This window comes from Trematomus bernacchii, unplaced genomic scaffold, assembly GCF_902827165.1.
Source record: "Trematomus bernacchii unplaced genomic scaffold, fTreBer1.1, whole genome shotgun sequence".
Lineage (NCBI taxonomy): Eukaryota > Metazoa > Chordata > Actinopteri > Perciformes > Nototheniidae > Trematomus > Trematomus bernacchii.
Window position 1 is genome coordinate 8,484,468 of NW_022987593.1, and position 20,727 is coordinate 8,505,194.

The 20,727-nt window shown below is 41.4% G+C and overlaps 1 protein-coding gene across 1 annotated transcript; it reads right to left on the reverse strand.

Annotated features, from left to right (window-relative positions):
- Positions 1 to 5,213: 5,213 nt before the first annotated feature.
- lsm6 (LSM6 homolog, U6 small nuclear RNA and mRNA degradation associated) lies at positions 5,214 to 7,945 on the reverse strand. The gene is made up of 4 exons (XM_034130516.1): positions 7,820 to 7,945; positions 7,281 to 7,386; positions 7,061 to 7,174; positions 5,214 to 5,921 (listed from the first exon to the last, which is right to left on the reverse strand). Exons 2-4 carry the CDS (start codon positions 7,372 to 7,374, stop codon positions 5,887 to 5,889), a joined length of 243 nt encoding a protein of 80 aa, XP_033986407.1. The 5' UTR covers positions 7,375 to 7,386; positions 7,820 to 7,945; the 3' UTR covers positions 5,214 to 5,886.
- Positions 7,946 to 20,727: the final 12,782 nt, after the last annotated feature.

Below are 20,727 nucleotides of genomic sequence, written 5' to 3' on the forward strand. Positions count from 1 at the left end.
TCGCTGTCTACCTTTCTCTTTTTTGAGCACGCCATTTGAAATGACTCCGACTGTTTCTCTCTTCTTGTCTCGTCTCTGTGTGTGTGTTTGGATCTATCGTGCTGACTCACTGACTGCACCGATTTGATTGGCTGAGTAGCGTCACCTCCTTAAAACATCATTATAATTATAATAATACTTTTTAAACCTTTTTATCTTTATGTTTTAAACATTTTTAACATTTTCAACATCGTGGACAAATCCTTATATGCTCCCAGCAACACACTGAACGTCAACTTTGCCTCCTTATTACACTCACCCCACTTTAGTGGGAACAATGAGTCTGCGTCTTTGATGCGGATGATGCGGGGATGCAATGTAGACAGGAATAAACGCAGATCATCCTCTGTCTGCAGCCTTGACCGGTACTTTTGATCAAAGTCAATACGGAAAACCCACACTCACACAGGTAGGTGGAGGCAGGGGCGGACTGGGACTAAAAATCAGCCCTGGAATCTCACCCGTCCCAGCCCACACAAATTGGTAGACGTAAAAAATAAAGGGCGCTGCCGGCCGTCAGCCAACCGAGCCGGCCGTCAACGGCCCGCTGACGACCGGCCGTTCTGTGATTCTCCAGAACACACAGATGGCCAGTCCGCCCCTGGGTGGAGGTGAAGGGAATGAGCACTTTTACAGCCTTCTTGGCGAGGTGGGGGAACTCCGTCTCTACAGATAGCCAAAAGTGTGCAAGTGACACTTTACTCATCTTTTTGTCGTTATTTTTTTCTCACGCTGCGCCTCCCCTGAAGCTCTCTGGCGCCCCCCCAGGGAGGCGCGCCTCACACTTTGAAAACCGCTGCTCTAGGAGGAGATACTGGTGATAAGGTGGGGGGGGGGGGGGGGGTTATCTTGGTTGGTTATTGGCTAATGGTTACACAAGCCAAAAAATCGTTATGACATCATAAAGTGGCCAAAATCTGATCAGCTCATTTTCAGACAGGTTTTTAATGGATCAGGACAAAGTGAGGGAATATCTTTCTCTGAAACTTTCAGAATCTCTTTACACAGAGGGAACACATTTGTATGTATAAAATTCATGAAAAAGGAGATTTTGCATAATAGGTGACCTTTAAGTTTTAATATTGGAAACAGTAGCTGACAAAATAACCTCACCTCAAGGTCCGCTCAGTAGCTGTCCACTCAGGATCTTTCAGTCATAGCAAAGGCTTATGGAGACCATTCAAGTTTTAAATCAAATTCAAGAGCAGTCAAGGCCAAGTCCTAATTTTTTTGATGTTTTAAGTTGCAAGTTGTGCCGTCGAGCTCCCGCTGAATTTTATCATCCGCAATGAGATGGAGGAATGTCGTCACTTCATCAACCGACCACGGCGTGCTTTTTTTTGCCATTTCTTTTAGCTCCTCTGTTTTCAAAAATGCTGCAAGCGTCGCTTGATATATGCGACGCTTAGGGATTAACTCGCACAACGATTGTGACGATTCTCTCTGACCAATCAGCAGTCGAGTGTTTACGTCACTAGTTTAGCATATTCAGCACGGCTGTTGGCCCGGTAAGAACCTCGATTTTGTAGGGCCAGAAAAAAGGTGAAAAAGTAGCCCTGAGCCAGAACTAGCCCTAGTGGAAAAGCACAAAAAAACGGGCCGGGTTTGGCACGGCCCGCTTAAACCGTGCTGCAGTGGAAAAGTGCCATTAGTCTGAATTGAGTCTCAGTCTCAAGTCTTCAGATGTGAAAGATAGCCTCTCACATACATTCAAATATATATAATAAAGAAGTTTATAAAAGAAACCACTCAACCCAAACTGTGAAGCCTCACCTCTATGTTATAACAGGTTAAAAAAAAGTTCCTAGGACACACTAATAACACAGAACACACAAATCTACAAAACAACTCTTAGCCTGCTGAGATAAAGAGTGCCAATGTGCTTTGTATTCACATCCTCCCAGCTTATTGTGGTGTAAGTGGGTCAGGTCAGGGCCAATAATACAATATGCTTATAATCTAGTAAGAGATTTCAGGCAAGTGTGTTTCCAAAATAGACCCTTCTGTTGTGTGACAGCTGGAGAGCCTTTTGGGGTCAAGGTTCAAGAACTCACGTGGACTGTGTTACTGTAGCATGCAACACTTTTTTTGGCTGTTGTCTGCGAGTGTAGCATTAGAGCCTCTCCAACACATTAAATGCTCTGAGAGTGCAACAGTACTGCTCTCTGGCTTACTGAAGGGTACCTAGTTATGCTCCTCTAACCTCACCATCTGCATCACGCAGCCATTTGGAGCCAAGATAAATCACATGCTGGGAATAGCTTCTTCCAGATAAGAAAGTCAAGGGTCACATTTCTGGCCAAGGTTGACTGTCCTCGGGGCTAAATAAAGAGCCTAGGGGTTGCAGAGCGGCAGAGGCTAGCACAGGCCCCTCACACTCAATTAGGATCAAAACAACCGTCAAACTTGAACTTGGATTTAGGTTACCGAGAGACAAGGAAGTGGAGCAGAGAACCTTCTGGATCCAAACACCAGTGACGCACAACTTCATCTTGATATATTTTCAGAGGAATCACCATATCTGATTAATGGATTAATAGCCAAACAAGGAGTGTTCAGTTTATAATCCACAGCAGCTGTTTTCAACATTAGTCAGCCATTGTAACGCCGTTTCTAAGGTGTTTGTTTATCCTGCAGTAACCTCACAGGACCTCTGACCCAGCCAGAGGAATGTGAGAGCAGAGACACAGTTTGGGAGGTCACTGCCATCATTTACATCCTAACCACATGACAGGCTGTCAGTGGAGGTTAACGCTGGTCAAGTTCACACGGGACAGTACGTCCACTGTTAGGAGAGAGGAGTCTGTACACATGCAAAACCGGTATACAACTTTCATCTATGCAAACACAATAAAAGTGTAATGTAGGGCTAGCAGTAGGAACATAATCATATCACAATATGTTGGGTAGAACATTGAAGCTTTCACAAAATGTGAAAACAATGAGAATTATAATAAGTAATCATCAGTAATGTGGATTTACTGACTAAGCAAGTAAATGCAAATAATAAAACTGCTAGAACATCCTGGTTAAATGTAGAAAATGGCATCCTATCTAACATTTACAATAGCCAAAATCTAAGACGATATCTAGTCTCATATGATGATATTAATAAATATCCATATATTGCCCAAAACCCAATCTTTGTTAAACTTCTTGTGCTTTGTTTACAGACAGACAGTCCAGAGAAGAGTTGATTAAGCCCTATGGTAAGTTATGAGGATGTAATGTGTGTTGGTTTAGCGTTGCATTTAAGGTGTTTCTGATGTGTTTTTAACCTCTGTACATTCAACACATTATTCCTACTTTGCACACACATGACACATTCATTTATCGTGTCGTGGTTCACCTTGATACTGCAGTAAGAAGAAAAGAAATAAGCGAGGGAGAGAAAAATGACTCCCTATGTGTAGCGAACTCTCAACCCTGGCTAAACCTTTCATATGAAAAGATCGACTCTGAATAGATTTGCATAGAAGAAGAAAGAAATGAGTCCTTGTCCAAATAAGAACATGGTACAGTCAAACATGGGGGAAAAAATCACTGATTTTCAGGTTGTCCTTGTCATCCTTTGATCCCTTGTGAAAAGGCTAGACAGTCATGCTGCAGTGATCAGTCAGGGTCAAAGTCGTACTCCCCTCTCCCTCTCCCTCTCCCTCCCCCTTCCTTCCTTCCTCTCTCCTGCGACTCCACTGTAGTTTTGTACATCGGGCAGCTGGTGGTGCTATAAGACTTGAGTCTCCTCCTTTCTTTTCTCCCACATAACAAGACTGTCACCTATTCTATCCTCCTTTGTCCTCTCCTCTCCATCACTCACCTCCATACGTCAACAATGAACCACTGCAGCATCCTCGGCCAGACCCTGAGCCCGTCTGCTTTTATGGGGGGAGTGGAGATAGTGGACCTAAACAAACTACGCAAGACAAGGGGAAAAGGCATCTTGAAAGAAGCTTTGTGAAATAAAGAGAGGGTTGTTTCCACTGTCTCGTTTGAAAAAGGGTTGTGAGGCTAACATCAATACTCTTGTTATCATGCAAAATGAGAAAGTGAATGCTTCATTTCCCTGTTTTTGTTTAAAAGCGCATGATGTCTGCCACTAGGTCATTTGCGTGAATAGTATTAATTGGGTTCCCTGTAAGGCCACACAGCCAGCGGCTCAGTTATGATTCCAGTGGGTAAATATTTGCCTGTTCTAACCCTCACTAGGTGCCATAATGATTCTTTGTGTGTTGCACTGTGTACAATGCGTTTCTGTGTACACATCACTCAGTGCCTATGTCAGCCTGTGTGTGTGTGTGTCTGTGTTGCAGCTCAACCCCCCCCCCCCCCCCCGACAACATTCCCTCTCTACAGCTGCAGCTCGGCAGAGTTTGATCAATAACGCGTCCTTCATTCTCAAGTCGGGCCTGACCTTGGCTGCCTTTTGTCTCCTTCCAGGGGCCAGAGTGCGCATGTACAGGTTGGAAAACAAGGTTCTCAAAAAATCCACCCTTGGAAGGAAAATAATTCCCCTCATTGCCTCTTCACTACAGCATTCTCATTAAGAGCCTAATGAATCATATATTTATAGCGTCCTTATCTTAGTGTAATGAGGTGATGCCACTTTTGAACTCATTTGCTAAATTACCACAGGCCACGCTGAAATGGAATAAACGTCCAATTCCTTGCATATGCCGCTGCATTCATTTTCACAGGGCACGTCGATGGAGACCGCAGAAGCCCAACCTGAACAAAGAGCATCTATGTGCAGTCACAGCTGACAAAAGGTAAGCTGTGTGATGCGAGACATGTAAAAGCACTGAAACATCTGATCTGACAGATCTGTGTACATGTGAGTGACATAGCCTGCAGGTGGCACCTTTTATAGATTAGTCCTGCAGTCTTTCTTCTTGTGTTATTGAGTAATGGATATTTAAATGGCCAGTAAGTGAAGAATTTAATTTCACATGTACATACTGAAGTGTTCTCCAATGCTGCATTACACAAAGTGAGTTGCTTTTGTATGTATAAGTACTCCATCATGCAGGCATATGCTTTATGATTTTCTCAGCTGGATACCAGTGAAGTTCAGATGCAGGTACATTAACGGAGTGAGTCAGAGCTGAAGGAACATTTCCAGTACCAACACTTATCTTCACTATGAAAAGAATTAGAAAAAACAAGAGCTTTCAGTAGAAATTCAGTCTTTTTAATATGTGAAACAATACTTGCTTTGTTTTATTTCCAATAATGAAAACACCTGTTCGAATTACTTAAATATATAAAGCAAGAGCAGGATGTTAAGTACATTTGTACACAGGCTATTCAGTAATTGCTTTCTGTAGGCAATTTGTATCAAGATCAACTACAAAATTAGTACATTAGTACTGGCAAATTACAAATTTGAGTTCTAATCCCTTTGAAGCCTTGTGGTAAAACATTGGTAGATTTGCTTCCTCCAGGGATCAACTTAGAGGGATTTAAGCCAAAAACAATCTGTATTCCCCTGCAACAATCCCACTGGCACCTGTGAAGAAGCCCGATATATTCAAGAATTAAATCCAAAGATATGAGCAACAAACTTTTTGAGAACAAGGCCTGTTGAAATGATACCGTTACCTCAAACCCAGCATTAACATTTTTACAGAGAACACTTGAGGAAAGAAAAAAACATTGTTATCTTTGTGAAGTTCAAACCAAAATGTGTACAAAAAAATATTCACCAAATCAGATGTAAATCAAAACTGGGGATTTATTAACATATTCCGATTTCACAAAATCAAACACAGGTATTCAGGCTTTACAGAACCAACAACATAAGACAGTTGTCCAACACTGAAAATAAAAAATAAAAAACAAGGGTCTTCACTACACTTTCCTCTTCTGGGTGCTGATGTAAAGGACTGTGGAGAGAAAAAACATTAAACATTAAAAAAGGCTGTAGTTTTACTGTATTAACACAATGGCATGTGAAACCTATCTGAAATGCATTATGTCTTGTTGTGTGTTCATTTGAGGCGATCAAGTCTGCTGCAATTGTACATTCATATGGAATTTATATGTATGTACTTTAAGGCTGACCCGTAATGCTTATAGCTCTTTGCAGTCACCCTTCACTTCCCATGGTACACCATAAATACATTCTCTGTGGTAAGAACAGGCTCACTGATGTAGATCTCAGAGTGATCACATCTCTCTTCTGAGTTCAATTGTAGAAATGTTTTTTGCACTGGTCATTCTGGGTGGAGGAGTACAGCTGCAGACTGTACAGAGAAACAGGTTATGAGCCTGCTCTGTTTTGACTAAAATAGCCCCATCTTAAGCTGTTGGCTCGTTCATCACACAGAGAACTCCACCGGGCAGCATGACTCATACTCAAGAGGGAATAACAGTAAATACAGCACATGGCTGGTGTAGGGAAAATCAGGACAGGAAGGAAGACATTGATTTTATAGTGAATGCTAAAATAATGAAACATGCTGGGATTTTTTATTTATCAACAATTGAGAGAGAACTTCAGTCACAATAATAGCTCCTACAGTATCAGCAATATCCTAGTTCACACTTTTTGGAACAATCAAAGGGGCCAGTAAATGAAACTTTTTTTTTTTTTTTAAACAAATGAGGGGGGGGAATCTGAATACAATGTCAGTGCTTTTCTGACGGTTGTCTTTGTTGTTTTTTTAACAGTACCTATTTGTGTTGTCACTTAAATTGTTTTCTTAAGTCACACCATCTGACACTATCAAACACATATCTCTGCCCACAACGCTCTAAGACTGAGCAAAAGACATCTCTAAAGGATTAAGATGATATTTAATTGTACACAGGGATAGTTTAAATAGAACAGAGCAATGTTAAATGTTATTAGTTTAGAAAAACGAACCTTTTCTAGTGTGAAAGGTTAAAAACGGACTACTTGTGGCCTGTTTTTGTTTATAGTGTCATGACCACTCTGGCTACTGGCTTGTATAAGACAACATTGTGCACACATGCTCACTTCTTCAAATTGGCGATAACATAATAAATTGGAAAATCTTACCATTGTTTCCTCTTAGAAAAGCATCTCCATACTTGTTCTTGAGCTGCCCGTTGACATACTCCTCAGTCTGCTCGATGGCAATGTTCATGTAACCATCCAGGCAGGCCAGGACACCTGCAGACAGATCACACACGCGTTTTGTTAAGGCATAAGAGAACTCTAACACTTGTAATCACATACTGGAAACAAAGGGATATGTTGTACATGTCGGGTGAATTACCTCTGTAATCCACTCCAGAGTTCAGTTTGACCACCACAGGTCTCCCAATGATCTGCTTCAGAAAGTCACTCGGGGTCTGCTTTCTCAAACTCATCTTTGCTGTGATCTGAAAAAGTTGCAGAAACAAGTGACGTTGTTATGGTGCCTGTTTCCTTCAGCTAGCTACATTAGCATCGTGCCAGCTAACTCGTGCTTGATGGCGTTTATTTGTTTAATTCAACAGCAGGAGCGATTGTCTTTCAGTGGGTTCTGAGCGTAACGCGTAGTCATGTTCCCACTTTGACCCAAACACTGATGTAGTCAAGAATAATTAGCTTCACACTGTATGGATAAGTAGCGTTAGCTGCTAGCTAATGAGTGTAGCTAACCGGCTAACTGCCAACTCTGTCACGAAAATGCTTGCACTTAATGGTGTGAGAGGGTGCCTTTGCTTGTTAGTACATTGTATACGTTTACTGCATATAAAGCGGAGTGCACATGGAGATGTTTGCTTTTATAATTGTTATTATAAGCTAAATGTTTGGAAGTGTTTCACTTACCCGATGTACGTCTTCCAAACGATTGTATTTTGCATGGACCGTGAACTGACCAATCAGAGGCGTGTACTATACGGAGACCGAGCGAGGACAAAACTCTCAAGAGCGCGGTCGTACATATTCTGTGTGAAGTGAAAACTACATGAGCAGAAATGTAGACAGACACTGGGTAATCTCTGTTTCGAGAGTTTGACATATTTATAATTATTTAACACACAGTTTTAGTAAACACATCACCAATTTGCAAACGTTGCATGTATGTGGATAAGCCTGTTACAGTTTTTTTTAACATTTCAGATCTCCCCAATAGTGCTATAATAAAATGACCTTATACAAACTAAAAGCTGAAATTCATCCATTTAACAATTGCTTTGTTTGTATATAATATAAATGTGTTACCTTGCAATTTACTTTTACATTCAAGTAGAAATATAAACATTAATATCTGAATATGACTACTTTGTTGTGACATTTTATTGTGGAGAAATGATTAAAGGTAGTTTTAGATTTTGACCAGGCCTTATAAAAAGTAATTCCTGGAATGCTTCTAACCTCATTTCTAACTATGTTCCCGCACTATGCTATATTTTTACAGCACAGTTTCCATGGACCACTGCAAACTGTCACAGTCTAGATGAGAACTGTCTGCTGCTGGACAGTGAGCCTTTAGCTGGAGTCCAGATGTACAGGTTCAGGTCTGATCTGCCTGCAAGGAAGGACAGACATTTCTGGATCATAGTGCAGACTGTAAGTACAGTAAAGTAGCAACAATTAGTCAATTAACTGATAAGTGACAGTTAGCAGTTGTTTTTATATGTTGTAAATCACTCTATAGTCACTCAAGCTAAAGTCAGCATCCCAAATGAACTGCATATTTTGACTGGTTGGTTGAAAACAAGCAATATATACATCACCTGATTGGGGAAATATAACCTGCATTTGCACTAATTTCTGAAATTTTTAGGCTCAACATAGAGTAAACATGTTTTGTTCTTCTCAGCCGGGGAGAAGGAATGAATCACATTGATGATATTTGTATAACATATAGTGAAACCAATTAAGTGCCTTTTTTGCTATAATTGACAGAGGGCTAATTATTTTTAAATTGTTGTTTCTATTATCTTATTCCTTTGAGATAAATGATTGTAATATTTCAGTTTTACAATGTCATAGTTATACTGTGCATATGATACACAGTAAGTGAGTTTAGTGACCTCTTTGCACGTTCTGCTAGATATTTCTGCCTTCTTTTATGAAATTCTTGGTCTTATAGACAATAGTCATGTGGACATCTGCTTTGAAATGTATATAGTAACATGATTAAGCTTTTATTTGTATAGCTTTACTATTGTTCTTACTTATTGTGACTTTAATTGAAATCAAGCACCCTTGAGGTTTCAGATCTTCCCATTATTATTTTACTCTGCTCTGGCCAGGCTGTGTTGTGAAGGATAAGAGAAAGTCCACCATCTGATAAAAACTCTGGTAGCTGGGTGCATGACCCAAACACTGCACAGCTTGGGAGGTACATGATAAATGGTGCAGGGGCAAAATAGGGATGAAATGTTGAGGTGAAAGATAGAAGAGGTTAGTAGGGAGAGAGGATGTGCCGGTACGTGGTAACAGAGAGGTTGAGAGAAAGAGAGAAAGACGGAGAGAGGCAGAGAGAGAGAGCGATTGTGAGAGGTGGGATCATAAAGTACTTCTTGTGTGTCTAGACAGGTTGCTTGTTAGCAGGGCATGGCTAGCCCTGTGGAGGCTAGAGGTTAATTTGGTATCTGCTTCTGTGTTAAACTAAGGTCAGTACTACAAGTCCTTAAGTCATAAACAAGAGTGGTTAAGAGCCATGTATACACCTAGGCAACGGTTAATGAATATTCAATGAAGATTTTTTTTTCTCCCCTGTCCCCTGTTCCGTTCGTTGTTTCTCGCTTTGAAGGAACATTTTGGAAAGAAAAAAATCCCAGTTTATCTCTGTTGCCTTCAATAAATGACCTCTGTGCACTAACATTTACCTGCCTTTGTTATCATAATAGATGGCCTGACTCGCCATAATAGAAAGTGTTTTTGCTATTTAAAATGTTTACTCATTATGCAGCTGAATGCAGCAAATATAACTACTTAGAATTGATTGCTTAATACATTAAACCTATAATGTAATATTAACGTGATCCTTTTTTTCCCCCAGGGCATTACATTTATGGTTAAAATAAAATGTAACCTAGAACCAAGGCTGCGTCTCCACTGGCATTCTATGTTTTAATAGGCAGCTTGGTAACTGGAGCTAATGATAAAATACACATAAACTGAGCAATCCCAGACAAATCATAGTATCCAGGTGCCCTGAGATGAGTGTGTTTAGCTTGTAACCTGCAAAATATTCACACATATTAATTACGCTGAAATGGAGGTTAATTGTAATGATTGACATCAGGGTTTACAATCACCATGAGCATCACTTCCTACCACGGTTTACATGTCAATGATGGCCCCACATTCAGCAACCTATACATTATTTAAAATTGGATTGCGTAGGAGTACACCTTTAAAATACCCAGCCATTTTTTGTTACCATCCTGTTATAGCAGTGAAATGCATAAGCATTAGCAGGTTTTGTTTTTGCTTTTAGCTCTAACCCATCTGATGTCTAACAAAATATATTATTAATGAACAATGAAATATATTGACAACATTTTGAAATCACTCGTGATGAGGCAGATTTCTTTGGATATTAATTTACTTCGTTATAGATTTGCTCTCCTTCAAGTGGTGAGAAAGAAAACTCTAAAATAATAATTCTGTTGCTCCATATGTGTAGATAAGCAACTGTTTGCTGAATCAACACAGTATCATTATGTAAAAAAAATGATTCTATGTCAATTTTGTGCTCACTGGTTGGTGCAGCTGCCCCCAAGTTGCTCAAAACAATTAATAAATGCAAGTTTATTGCCTGGGTAGCAGCCATTTTAAATGTTCAAAATATCATTTATCAAAATGGTATTAAATGATTCCTGTTATAACCAACAACGCATTTGTATTCGTAGCAGAGGTAGCAGAAGTAGTAGTTTTAAGAAAGTAGTACAAGCAACCGCAATAATGATATACCATCAGGGTTTATTGCCAGCATTATTATAATGAGTAATTGTCCTACTGTACATTATATTTTATTGCTCGTACGTAATATAATTATTAGTATAATCAATCAGGTATCTAAAGTTCCTTTTTGTCAGGCTCTTCTGCTCACTAGCCCTATGAAGCTACAGTTTTTAATACTCAATGTCTGGACAAACGGTGAGTGACTTTTCTTCAAATGGATGCTCTGACCATCCGTAAGAGTGGACAGAGCCAGAAAGCACAACAGCAGTGCTGTCAATTGAGAGACAAATCCCATATCCATCTTAAGCCCAAGGGGCGGGGTAGTGAAATAGAAAGATTATGGTGACGGGAGATGCTATTGTAGGTTGAAAATGGAGAATGGACCAAAGGAGGCAGGGGCGGGAATAAGGAGGAGGGGAGTGCACATCCCTCTTGTGTCCTAAAGCAATATGCAGGATGGGGGTGGAGGTGGAGGCGGGGGTCGGCTGTGCAGGATGTGGAGAAGGTCTCGACTGCATTGACCCTTCTGAAGCCAGGTTTACTCTTCAGGTCAAGCTTGATATGGAGTAGATAATGGAAAAGCTTGGGGGAGTTTTCAAATAAAAAAACAGATTGGTAGACAGAGTGTCCTCCTTGGTGCTTCTATGTAATCCCAAACTGTATGGAGCCAATAGCTTAGAAGTGATGGGAAACCTTTCTTCCATCAAAAATGGGGGCAGGAAACCAACGCTGCATGGCTGCACGCTTGGATCTGTTGCTTTTGAGGCATCAATGGTTGTTTTAAAAACACACTTGTTCAAAGCTCTTGTAACTCCCTCCATGCCTGTGCATTGTCTGTGCAACTGTTCAGTGGCACACTGTCTCATTGATGGTCGGACCTTTACATCCATCCACCATAAAGTTCATCCCCTTTAAGAGTTCTGAATCCCTTTGTTATACAGTGATTCAGATACCTGAAAACCTAGAAATTAGTTAGCGTTTTAGCACTTCTGGTCCCTCCATCACAATATAACTCGTTTTTTTGGATATGTTTATTGGTTAAATGCCTGAACTGAGGTCTATTGTTAACACCAGCTTGAACTATTGATGTCGAACAACACCCCACTTGTGAATCTCTGAAGCTTAAATTTGTCTTAAAAGCAGCGGTTCCAAACAAGTCGCTAAATGAGACTATAAACCTATTCACAGCGAAGACAAGGGCGCCTTTGATAACTGTTGTGTTGATGTAACGCTGTTATGTTGTTTGTTTGAATAATATAATCGCTCTTTACCTCCAGCAATTTCTGTTATGATTTCAAAATCATAAATTGCTTTTTATTTTCTGCAATTTCCTAAATCCAATGGAAAAACATTTATTTTGCAATAACGAATCACGAATCATAGGTATTGGTAAATTACCAGTGTGCAACGACTCTCTTTCCGCTTTGGGTTTAGTTCCTTATTATTTTTGTGCCAATTACACACCTCTCAACTTCCACTAAATGATTCAGCTGTGATCACTGACAGTTGACAGTGGCTGGCTACCCGGGGGCCCCTTGCTGAGAGAAGGGGGTGGCACATGGCCAACAAGGTGGGATATAATCACTCCCTGTAATTTGGAGGAAATCCACTGAGCTGCTCACATTTGAAATGAAAGCCTTCCTCTTGTTTTGTCGCTCTGCACAGCAACCAAGCTCTGCTGCTTTCAAAAGCCTCAGATGAGAGGTTGAGAGAACCAATTCTGCCTGGTTGGTGTCCCACAGGGGTTTGTTCTGGGACCATCTCAAATCAGCTTCAGCCCTGGAGCCATGTTCTCTCCCAAAGGAGTGGCAGCACAGACAGTCAGGCTGCCGTCCTGTGGTATACGGCCAGGCGCAGCCAGCCAGCACACAACTCTCCTGAGATCGTCCTTTGTGGAAAGTGAGCTCAGTGGAGCTTATGCTGAGGGCTTTACTTGTATCTTGCTGTCTGTCTTTCTGTATGTGACACCCTGTCATGTCACCTTTCCTCTCTCACTTCCCTTCAATATCTCAATCGAAGGCAAGGAGGCAAAGCATTCTAAAACCAGCCATCCCACTGTTCCCTTTTGTCACATTATGTTAGAAAAAAGAGCATTGAACAATCCATTTTTTTTAAACAATATGACAGGCTTGTTTGGATAGGTTTGTCAAGAAGCATCCTGTCATGAAAATAATTATGTGCAAAGTAACTTATAATTACACTTTGTTAACCTCAGCATGCTTTTTTGTCTCAACCATCTAAATGACAGTCAATTTCACAAGAAAATTTGGCTCGAGCCATGAGCAGATCGCCCAGTTGCTCATTTTGTCACACAACACTATCCTACCAAGTTGTCAGAGACACTGTAGTGGTTTTGCTTGATAGATGGTGAATGGTGCTTATACAAGGAGCCACTCCAGTGCGCCCATAAATATGCATCGTGACATTTGGAACAAAGCCGCTCGTCCTCTCTTTCCTGATGAGCCCTGCCTGCATACTATAACATATTGCCATACTGTCACACCTTGTGTTTCATAGCCAATCTCTCTGTTCATCAACTTGGCAGATAACCTCTATAGTTGACAGATGATATGGGGGGATGGCATTAGGGCTCTACTGTATGCAAAACCCGAAAGTGAATTTCCAACAGGGAAGCTTATACCGGTAATTAATAATTAATAATTTGTATTTTAAAGTGTATACAGTATAATCATGTATGGTCTTGTTCTCCAGACAGTTTGGAGAAAGTCAATTAAAATGTCTCAGGTCAGAAGACATGTTCTCACACTCACACATAGAGTCTGTTAGGACAAGTGCAAAAGAATGCTCCCTGTTCTCACTTCAGCATTAACAACATAACTGGCCTCTTTCTCCAAACACCTCATTGCTTTAGAAAGGAATAAATATCCAAGACAGCCAGGAGCAGTTCCTTTCAAATCCCACACACACGCATATCTCCCTCTCTCCTCCATGTCTCTCTCTCCTTCTCTCTCTGTCATTTGACCAGCAGTGCTTCCTGCCACTGAGGACCTGTGACTCATCAGCCAGGATACAGCAACGCTCTCTTGCCCACCCTCTTGAATATTCATAGAAATAAGAGGACTCAAGCTCAGACCCATCCATCTTGTACTCATCCACATTTATATATAAAAAAAGGAAATGTGTGTTGGGTGGGGGGGGGGGGGGGGGGGGGGGGGGGGGGCGGGGACCAGTAGTACTAGATATCTAAACGGGTGCTTCGAGAGAGTGGGCGTTGGGGGGGCTGTTTTACACTAATTTCTTTATCCCTTTCACAGGAGTGCCATGTTACAAGAGAATTCCTGAGGCGAGCCAATGGCCCGATAAATCTGCCGGAGCCTCTCTCTCAATTTGTCTCCGTGGAATGTCAGCTGGCAAGCGCCCAGACACTGAGAACCTCTTTTCACAATGCGCCAATCTAACAGACGAGATCCCATGTTGGAGCTGCAGTACAAGGACTGGCATGGATAAATTGCCACGTGCCTTATCTAGGTCTCTTTATGTCTAACTGTCCGAGGGCTTGCTCCTCTCACGGCCTCCGAAGGCCACTTCCTCCCAGACCTGGCTGTTAACCTGAATGGCTGAGTGGGTGACATTGACAGAATGCAGGTGTCACCAAAGAGGAACCTGTGATATGACACAGATGCCGTGTCAGCTCGTCTTACTCCATATGACCCGCAGTGTGAACACAAATTGTACTGTTTAGTGTCGTTCGTCACTGTGTGGCGCAGTCTCCCACATAGCTCGGTCCAGGTGGTGGAATGGCAGAGTGGGAGAACAGACCATGTTTGTGTGAAGATGCAACAACTATCGCTCTCTTTTTCTTTCTCTCTCGTTTCCTCCCTCACTCCCCCCTCCCAGTCCCTCTTCAAACAGACTGCTGTAGCACTTCTTTGTACTCTATTTAAAGGTCTTAGGTTAGCAAACAACAAGATGCCTCCCCACCTGTACCCCCAAATGAGTCACGAGTCATGAATGAATTTATTTATGAACAGTATTTGCAGGAAAAGAGCATACTGTATATACACAGATGGATAAGAGTGTAAAAATGTTCTTTCCCAATAGACATATCAAGTTTGATCACTGTTTATATGAATAATTTAGCTGAAATTTAGTTTTATTACAAGGTTTTTATTAATTGTATTATTCATGTTATCGCATTTACATCAGCTGAAGTACAAAAAGGAATTTAAAAAACATAAATGAAAAGCACCTTTACCCCTACAACCATTTTACCACAGCAAACCAGACAAGCGGATGTAAGGGGTTCATGTTACTGCCTGACAGTTGGCATGACTGTAAAAAAAGCCATGTGCCAAGTGGAGCTGCCAATGCTCAGCATGTCTGGTTTTAATATTTTAATGTGTTTCATTACAACAGTATGGGCCAGATAGCCTTTCCGACGTCCAGACAATCGCCTGCAAATGAACAAGATTACATGACAAGCCCTGAATGACAGAGCTACCCACTGCTGCCTACCCCAGCCACTTATCTGATGGTAGCCTAGCAACAGATCCCTGACCTGGCTTTGACCTCCACCCGATAAGGTCAACACCTGAAGGCTCTCCCATTGGAGGGCTGGCTGAAAGAGAGGTGGAGCCTGGGGATGTGGGGAGACAAAGGACTCACAGAGCAAGGGCAGCCTCCTCTGCATAGAGTTCCCTGCTCCCTGCTGACAAAAAAATGTTCGGATAAAAGCATGGCAGACCTCTTCACCAGGGCTCGTTATACCTGTGTGTGTGTGCGTGTTTGTATGTGTGTGTTGGCATCAGACGCAAGCCAATCATAAAAGGCTGGTAAAAAAAAAACACAAAAGCACTTGCCAGTACACTGTCCCCCGTAGCAAATTCAGACAGCAGTGCCTTAATTCAAACAGGGTCAAACATTTTCAAACACCACATCAATGAGAGGAAAAAACTGCACTTGCAACGATTCAAATTAAAAACTATTGTGGTGACAACCAGAAGAGACACATTATGAAGGAGGTGCTGTATGTGAAATTAATCGACCGGAGCAAAGCGCACCGATAGACATCCCCACTCCTCTGTCATTTGTGTGCACACATACAAATCTCACTCGGTTTAACAACAGTGATATGGAAGTTAATCCAAATGGTGGTGGTGGCAATATCCTATTAGACCATGGCAGTAAAATCAAGCTGAGTCTGGTAACACATCACAGATATCAGAACATGTTCAGCACGCTCCATTACAATACGAAGTGACATCAATCAGCGGGGGTCCTCTTACACACACATAGAGGCATAAAACAAACATGCAAATCATACACACAGACGTGCATAAGCCTGAAGTACTGCTAAAAAAAACATGTTGGAGTGTTGAAGTGCTTTTCCATTTGATATTATTTTAAATGGTATTATAAAGAATGTATCACTGGCCTTTCGCTAGATAAATTCAAACATATTGTTGAGGGAAAGATAGTCGAGCACCCGAGGGCAGAAGGGTGGACATATGAATAGCTGTTCATAACACGTTTTGTAATTATTATATTATATATTATAATTATATTTGCTCCCCGAGCCTCTGGTATGAAAAGTGATTTAGAGGCAGGTGGCAGACAGTGTTACTGTCCTAGAGCTTTGTGACTGTCTGTGAAAGATGTGCTGCAATTCAGTATGCAAACTGCTCCAAATGATAAAAGAGCACATTTTTCTTAGTACCCGGTTTGCAAGGAGTGTCCTACTAATCATTCTTTTCATTTTTAAATCTGTTTTTAGTAAGATAGGGCTGCATTTGATACTGTGCATATCACTTTCTTTCTGGTGTGCCTGGTTTATCATTCAGCGGGTCAGGTTTGGCACTGCTAAAATAACTCTTGTCCCTGATTTGAAGGACCTTCACTTCCCTTCCTTTTGCAAGACCTCTGCTCGAGTTCACCCAGGCCAACTTAGGCTAGTCCTCTGTGTGTGGTGTGTGTGTGTGTGTGAGAGAGAGAGGGGGCTCTGTCTTCGTACTGCTTGGAAACTGTTGAAGGTCAAAGGGCAGGAAGTTGGCCACCTGCCTCTGTCACTTTAGTAAAAGTAGAGAGCATAGAGAGGAAGTGGCGGCAGGAGAGTAACACATGAGAGACAAAGCGAAAGTATGAATGTCTGTCAGTATGTGAGCATACATTTTTGTTAGACATTTGAATTTAAGGTCAGATGTGTTTAACTGAGGCCTTAAAATCCTTAAATAACTAACATTATAATTGAAGTCACATCCTCTAAAATCTCCAGCATTTTCTGATGTTGTTTCTTGCTTGCTGGGCATTTTGTTGACCTCTATGAAACGTATCTGATCTGCAATCTTTATGTCTGATTAAAGGAAACGACTGCTTCAGGCTTTGGAGTTTCATAGCACCACAGCTGAATAACCTGGTGCAGGGATCTCTCCGCTGGTATTTGCTAGAGGCGACAACCTTTCCTCGCTCCCTGCATAAATGTGCCAAGCGAGGACGAGAGCATAGAAGGCCAGAGGGCAAAAAGGGTGTGAACCACCTGCTTCTGTCACACTGTCAGGATGAAGGCGAGCGGGTGCAAATAGGGTGAAGTGTGTGTAGGAGTTGGGTTGGGGATGTTGTGTAGGAGGGGGGGGGGGGGACAGGTGGCACGCCGGACAGCGCTGGCACAGGCCACCCCAGGATTTATCACTCAGCGACAGTCACGGCTGGGCAGGGGACAGATGTTTCTGTTTACCCCAGGGCAACATCTGACTGGCCGAGCCTAACGTTAGCCCCACAAGCCTCGCCTGCCCGCACAAGACAAAGCCTGAGAGGATAGGAAGAGAAATAGACAAGGAAAGGAGAACAAAACTGCAGGATTCTCAGTTTGCCCCCAAGGCACATAAGCAAGTTAGCTTATTTCTCTCCAGTCAGCTCCATCCTCCACTTGCACCTGAAACTCATTAGGCCCCCACTAACTGTTGTGCCACTATAGGGAACCGTTTTAATAAGTAGTAATAATGCCGACTGACAATATGAGCTGTTTTCAAAGCAGGGAACCTGTGCCAGTTATTGGGGAAACAGTTGTAATTGATCTCGGGTATATGCTACATGTCCACTTAGCTAGAAAAGTAGAATGCACAGCTCTTATTGGGGTGTTATTTAAGGGCCATTCAGTGAAAGCTCTTTGCATTAGTGTATGTGTTTAGTGTACAGTGTTCCAGCTGGGAAATACGAGCGCTGTCACTGGTAATGTAGCTGGAGCACACGTCCCCGGAGGAATGAGTGATGACCTTTAGGTTCAACCCTGAGTGAGGTCATGTCAGAGTTACCATGGTTACTATCAGCAGACTCCTGGTGCCAGCATTACCTCAGCCGCCTGGCATTGCCAGGGTCAGGCAACAGGCTGTGACCTCCCCACGGTTTACTCAACTTTTGACAAAAACACCAACAACACTAACTATAGTCTCGTACAGCTTATTTTCTCCCAATACAAATTCGATTTGACTTACATTACTAAACCCAAATTTACCAAAATGTTTTGTTACAGCAGCAATGTTAACATTTTAATGCAATGAGGTTAAGTAATGTTTAGTAGCTGGCATTGGATGCAGATGATTACCATGTTTTAAATTATTTCAGTCTTGAATAAGTCAATCTGCTGAATTAAGTTTAATATCACAGTTTTCTTTCATTAAATACCCCTAATGATTTAGCACTGAATAAGTCATCAGGCAGGAGAATTTCAGCTTCCCTAGGATTGTAAATACCACATTTGTGAGCATAAACATCGCTCTTGGAAATCTAGAAACCCGCAGAGAATGCCAGTTATCTGTGATTTCATCAGCACATACAACAGAGCTGCTGCATTTCAATGATTTAGTGGAATAATAAAAATATTGTTTGCACTGGACTGCATTTTATGAACATGGTAACTGATCTGTACCAGGAAATGTCTCTGGATGCTCTTAAAGTCACCTTTTCCTTCTTTTACAACTTATTTCTGGCTTATTTGTGCACTAGCATAAAATCACAAATGTATGTATGTTGGACAAACTGCTTAATTTATAACTCTTTGTCCAAGTTCAGTGTTTCCAGCAGAACTACATTTGAGTACTTTTTCCCCGAGGTACTAGAAATCGTCTAGAGGTCTTGCCATATGCATATTTTGTTCTGTCCACAAAAATACAATGTGCAAAAAACTAAAAATTACAATTTCACTTTTGCCTTGTAGCAGCTCATTCACTCTGCGGTCAGAGCACCGGTCCATAGACTATCCGTCTGCAGGTGAAGGTTAGAAACACAGCTGTGTGCACACACAGAGACATACAAACACTCACACAAGTCTATTAAAATTGTAATGTAAACCATTATAATATTCAGTATCACAACCCAACATTATCTCTCCACAAATGAAAAACCTAATGGGATGTCTTAATCATTTCATGCAGGAGATGCAATAATACATACCGCTATTCTATTTGTGGAACATGTTTGTCCACTCTCCTCCTGATAGGCCCCATTTAATCATGTTGTTCTGTTTCCTAATTAGCAGAAATGCAAAGTGTCTTTGTCACCTGTGGACAGCCAAGAGGGCTAATTTGGGCTTTTCACTAATTGCCACGGTAACGAGCCTCCTGCGCCTCCACTGGGGGTGGAGGAAGGCATGGCAGGAGGAGGATGGAGGATGGAGGATGGAGGGATGAAGACACAGCTCTCCTCACACACGGCCGAGGTGTGAAAGAACGCGGCAGGCCAACAGAACGCAGCCTGGAGGAGTCCAACAGCAGGGAGTGGGGGACAGGCTGCGCTGTGAAAAAGCCCCAACACCCAGCTGAGAGGGAGGAGGACTCAGCTCTGGCCAGTTTTGCTCTCTCAACTTTGATGAGGAGATGGCTACATTGGGTTGGATAACTGTTGGACGTTTTTCTGACACTGACACCTGTTATTGTTCCTACCTGATTTAATACTGGTTCCCACACAATGTACTTTTTCTTCCACTAAAAACTATTATTTTAATAGTAAAATTCCAGGTATAATTCAGCAGGCAGTTTTTAAATGAGCAGCACGACATGTATGAAGACTGTGTGGGGTAGGAGGATATGACAGCAATATACCTAATTAATATATAGGATGTTTGAAAATGAGGATGTTTAATGTAATTAATTAAGCTCAAGTTGCAGCTTTCAGTTGTGTTTTGCTTCATGCAACTTTTTATATAGTTTTTTAAAATCATGTTAAAATAGAAACTTTAGAGGGAAAAAATAGTGGTTCTAATAAGCCAAATGCTTGAAATGTCTTTCCTTCTGTATATATAGTTTCTCCTGGTTTTAAGATAATATTACTAAAAACACACAAAAACACATTATAATTACATAGCATTATAGAATGTATGTAAAGTTAGCAAAATCATTGTGTAGAAAAAGCCAAAGATTCAATATTGAAATACAAAAATTGCTTTTCAGCATTTTAATTCCACCATGAAGCAAAGGGGATGCTTAGCTTTAATTAAAATATACATTTTGTAATAGACGATTATTCCCTGTTTTGCTAAAACAAGCTTAATTCACATGCCTCTGCATAGGCTATTTCTCAGCGTCTAAATTGACATTCATGTTTGCATGATTTGCATAAATTATTATCGTCACTCCTCGTATTATTTTTGCAGGAAATTAAATGGACACCGTTAATGTATTCAATTCGATCAATATGTTCTCTCTGCTGATTTATACCATCTTTGCTTCTTTTTTTTCAAATACATTTTCTTTTCAGTAATACACCCTGAAAGCTTGGGGGCACCTTGTCCGTACGCTGCTCTCGGGGGCGCGCAAGAGCGTGTTTGAGTGTGTGCGTGAGTGTGTGTGAGAGAGCGTGTGAAT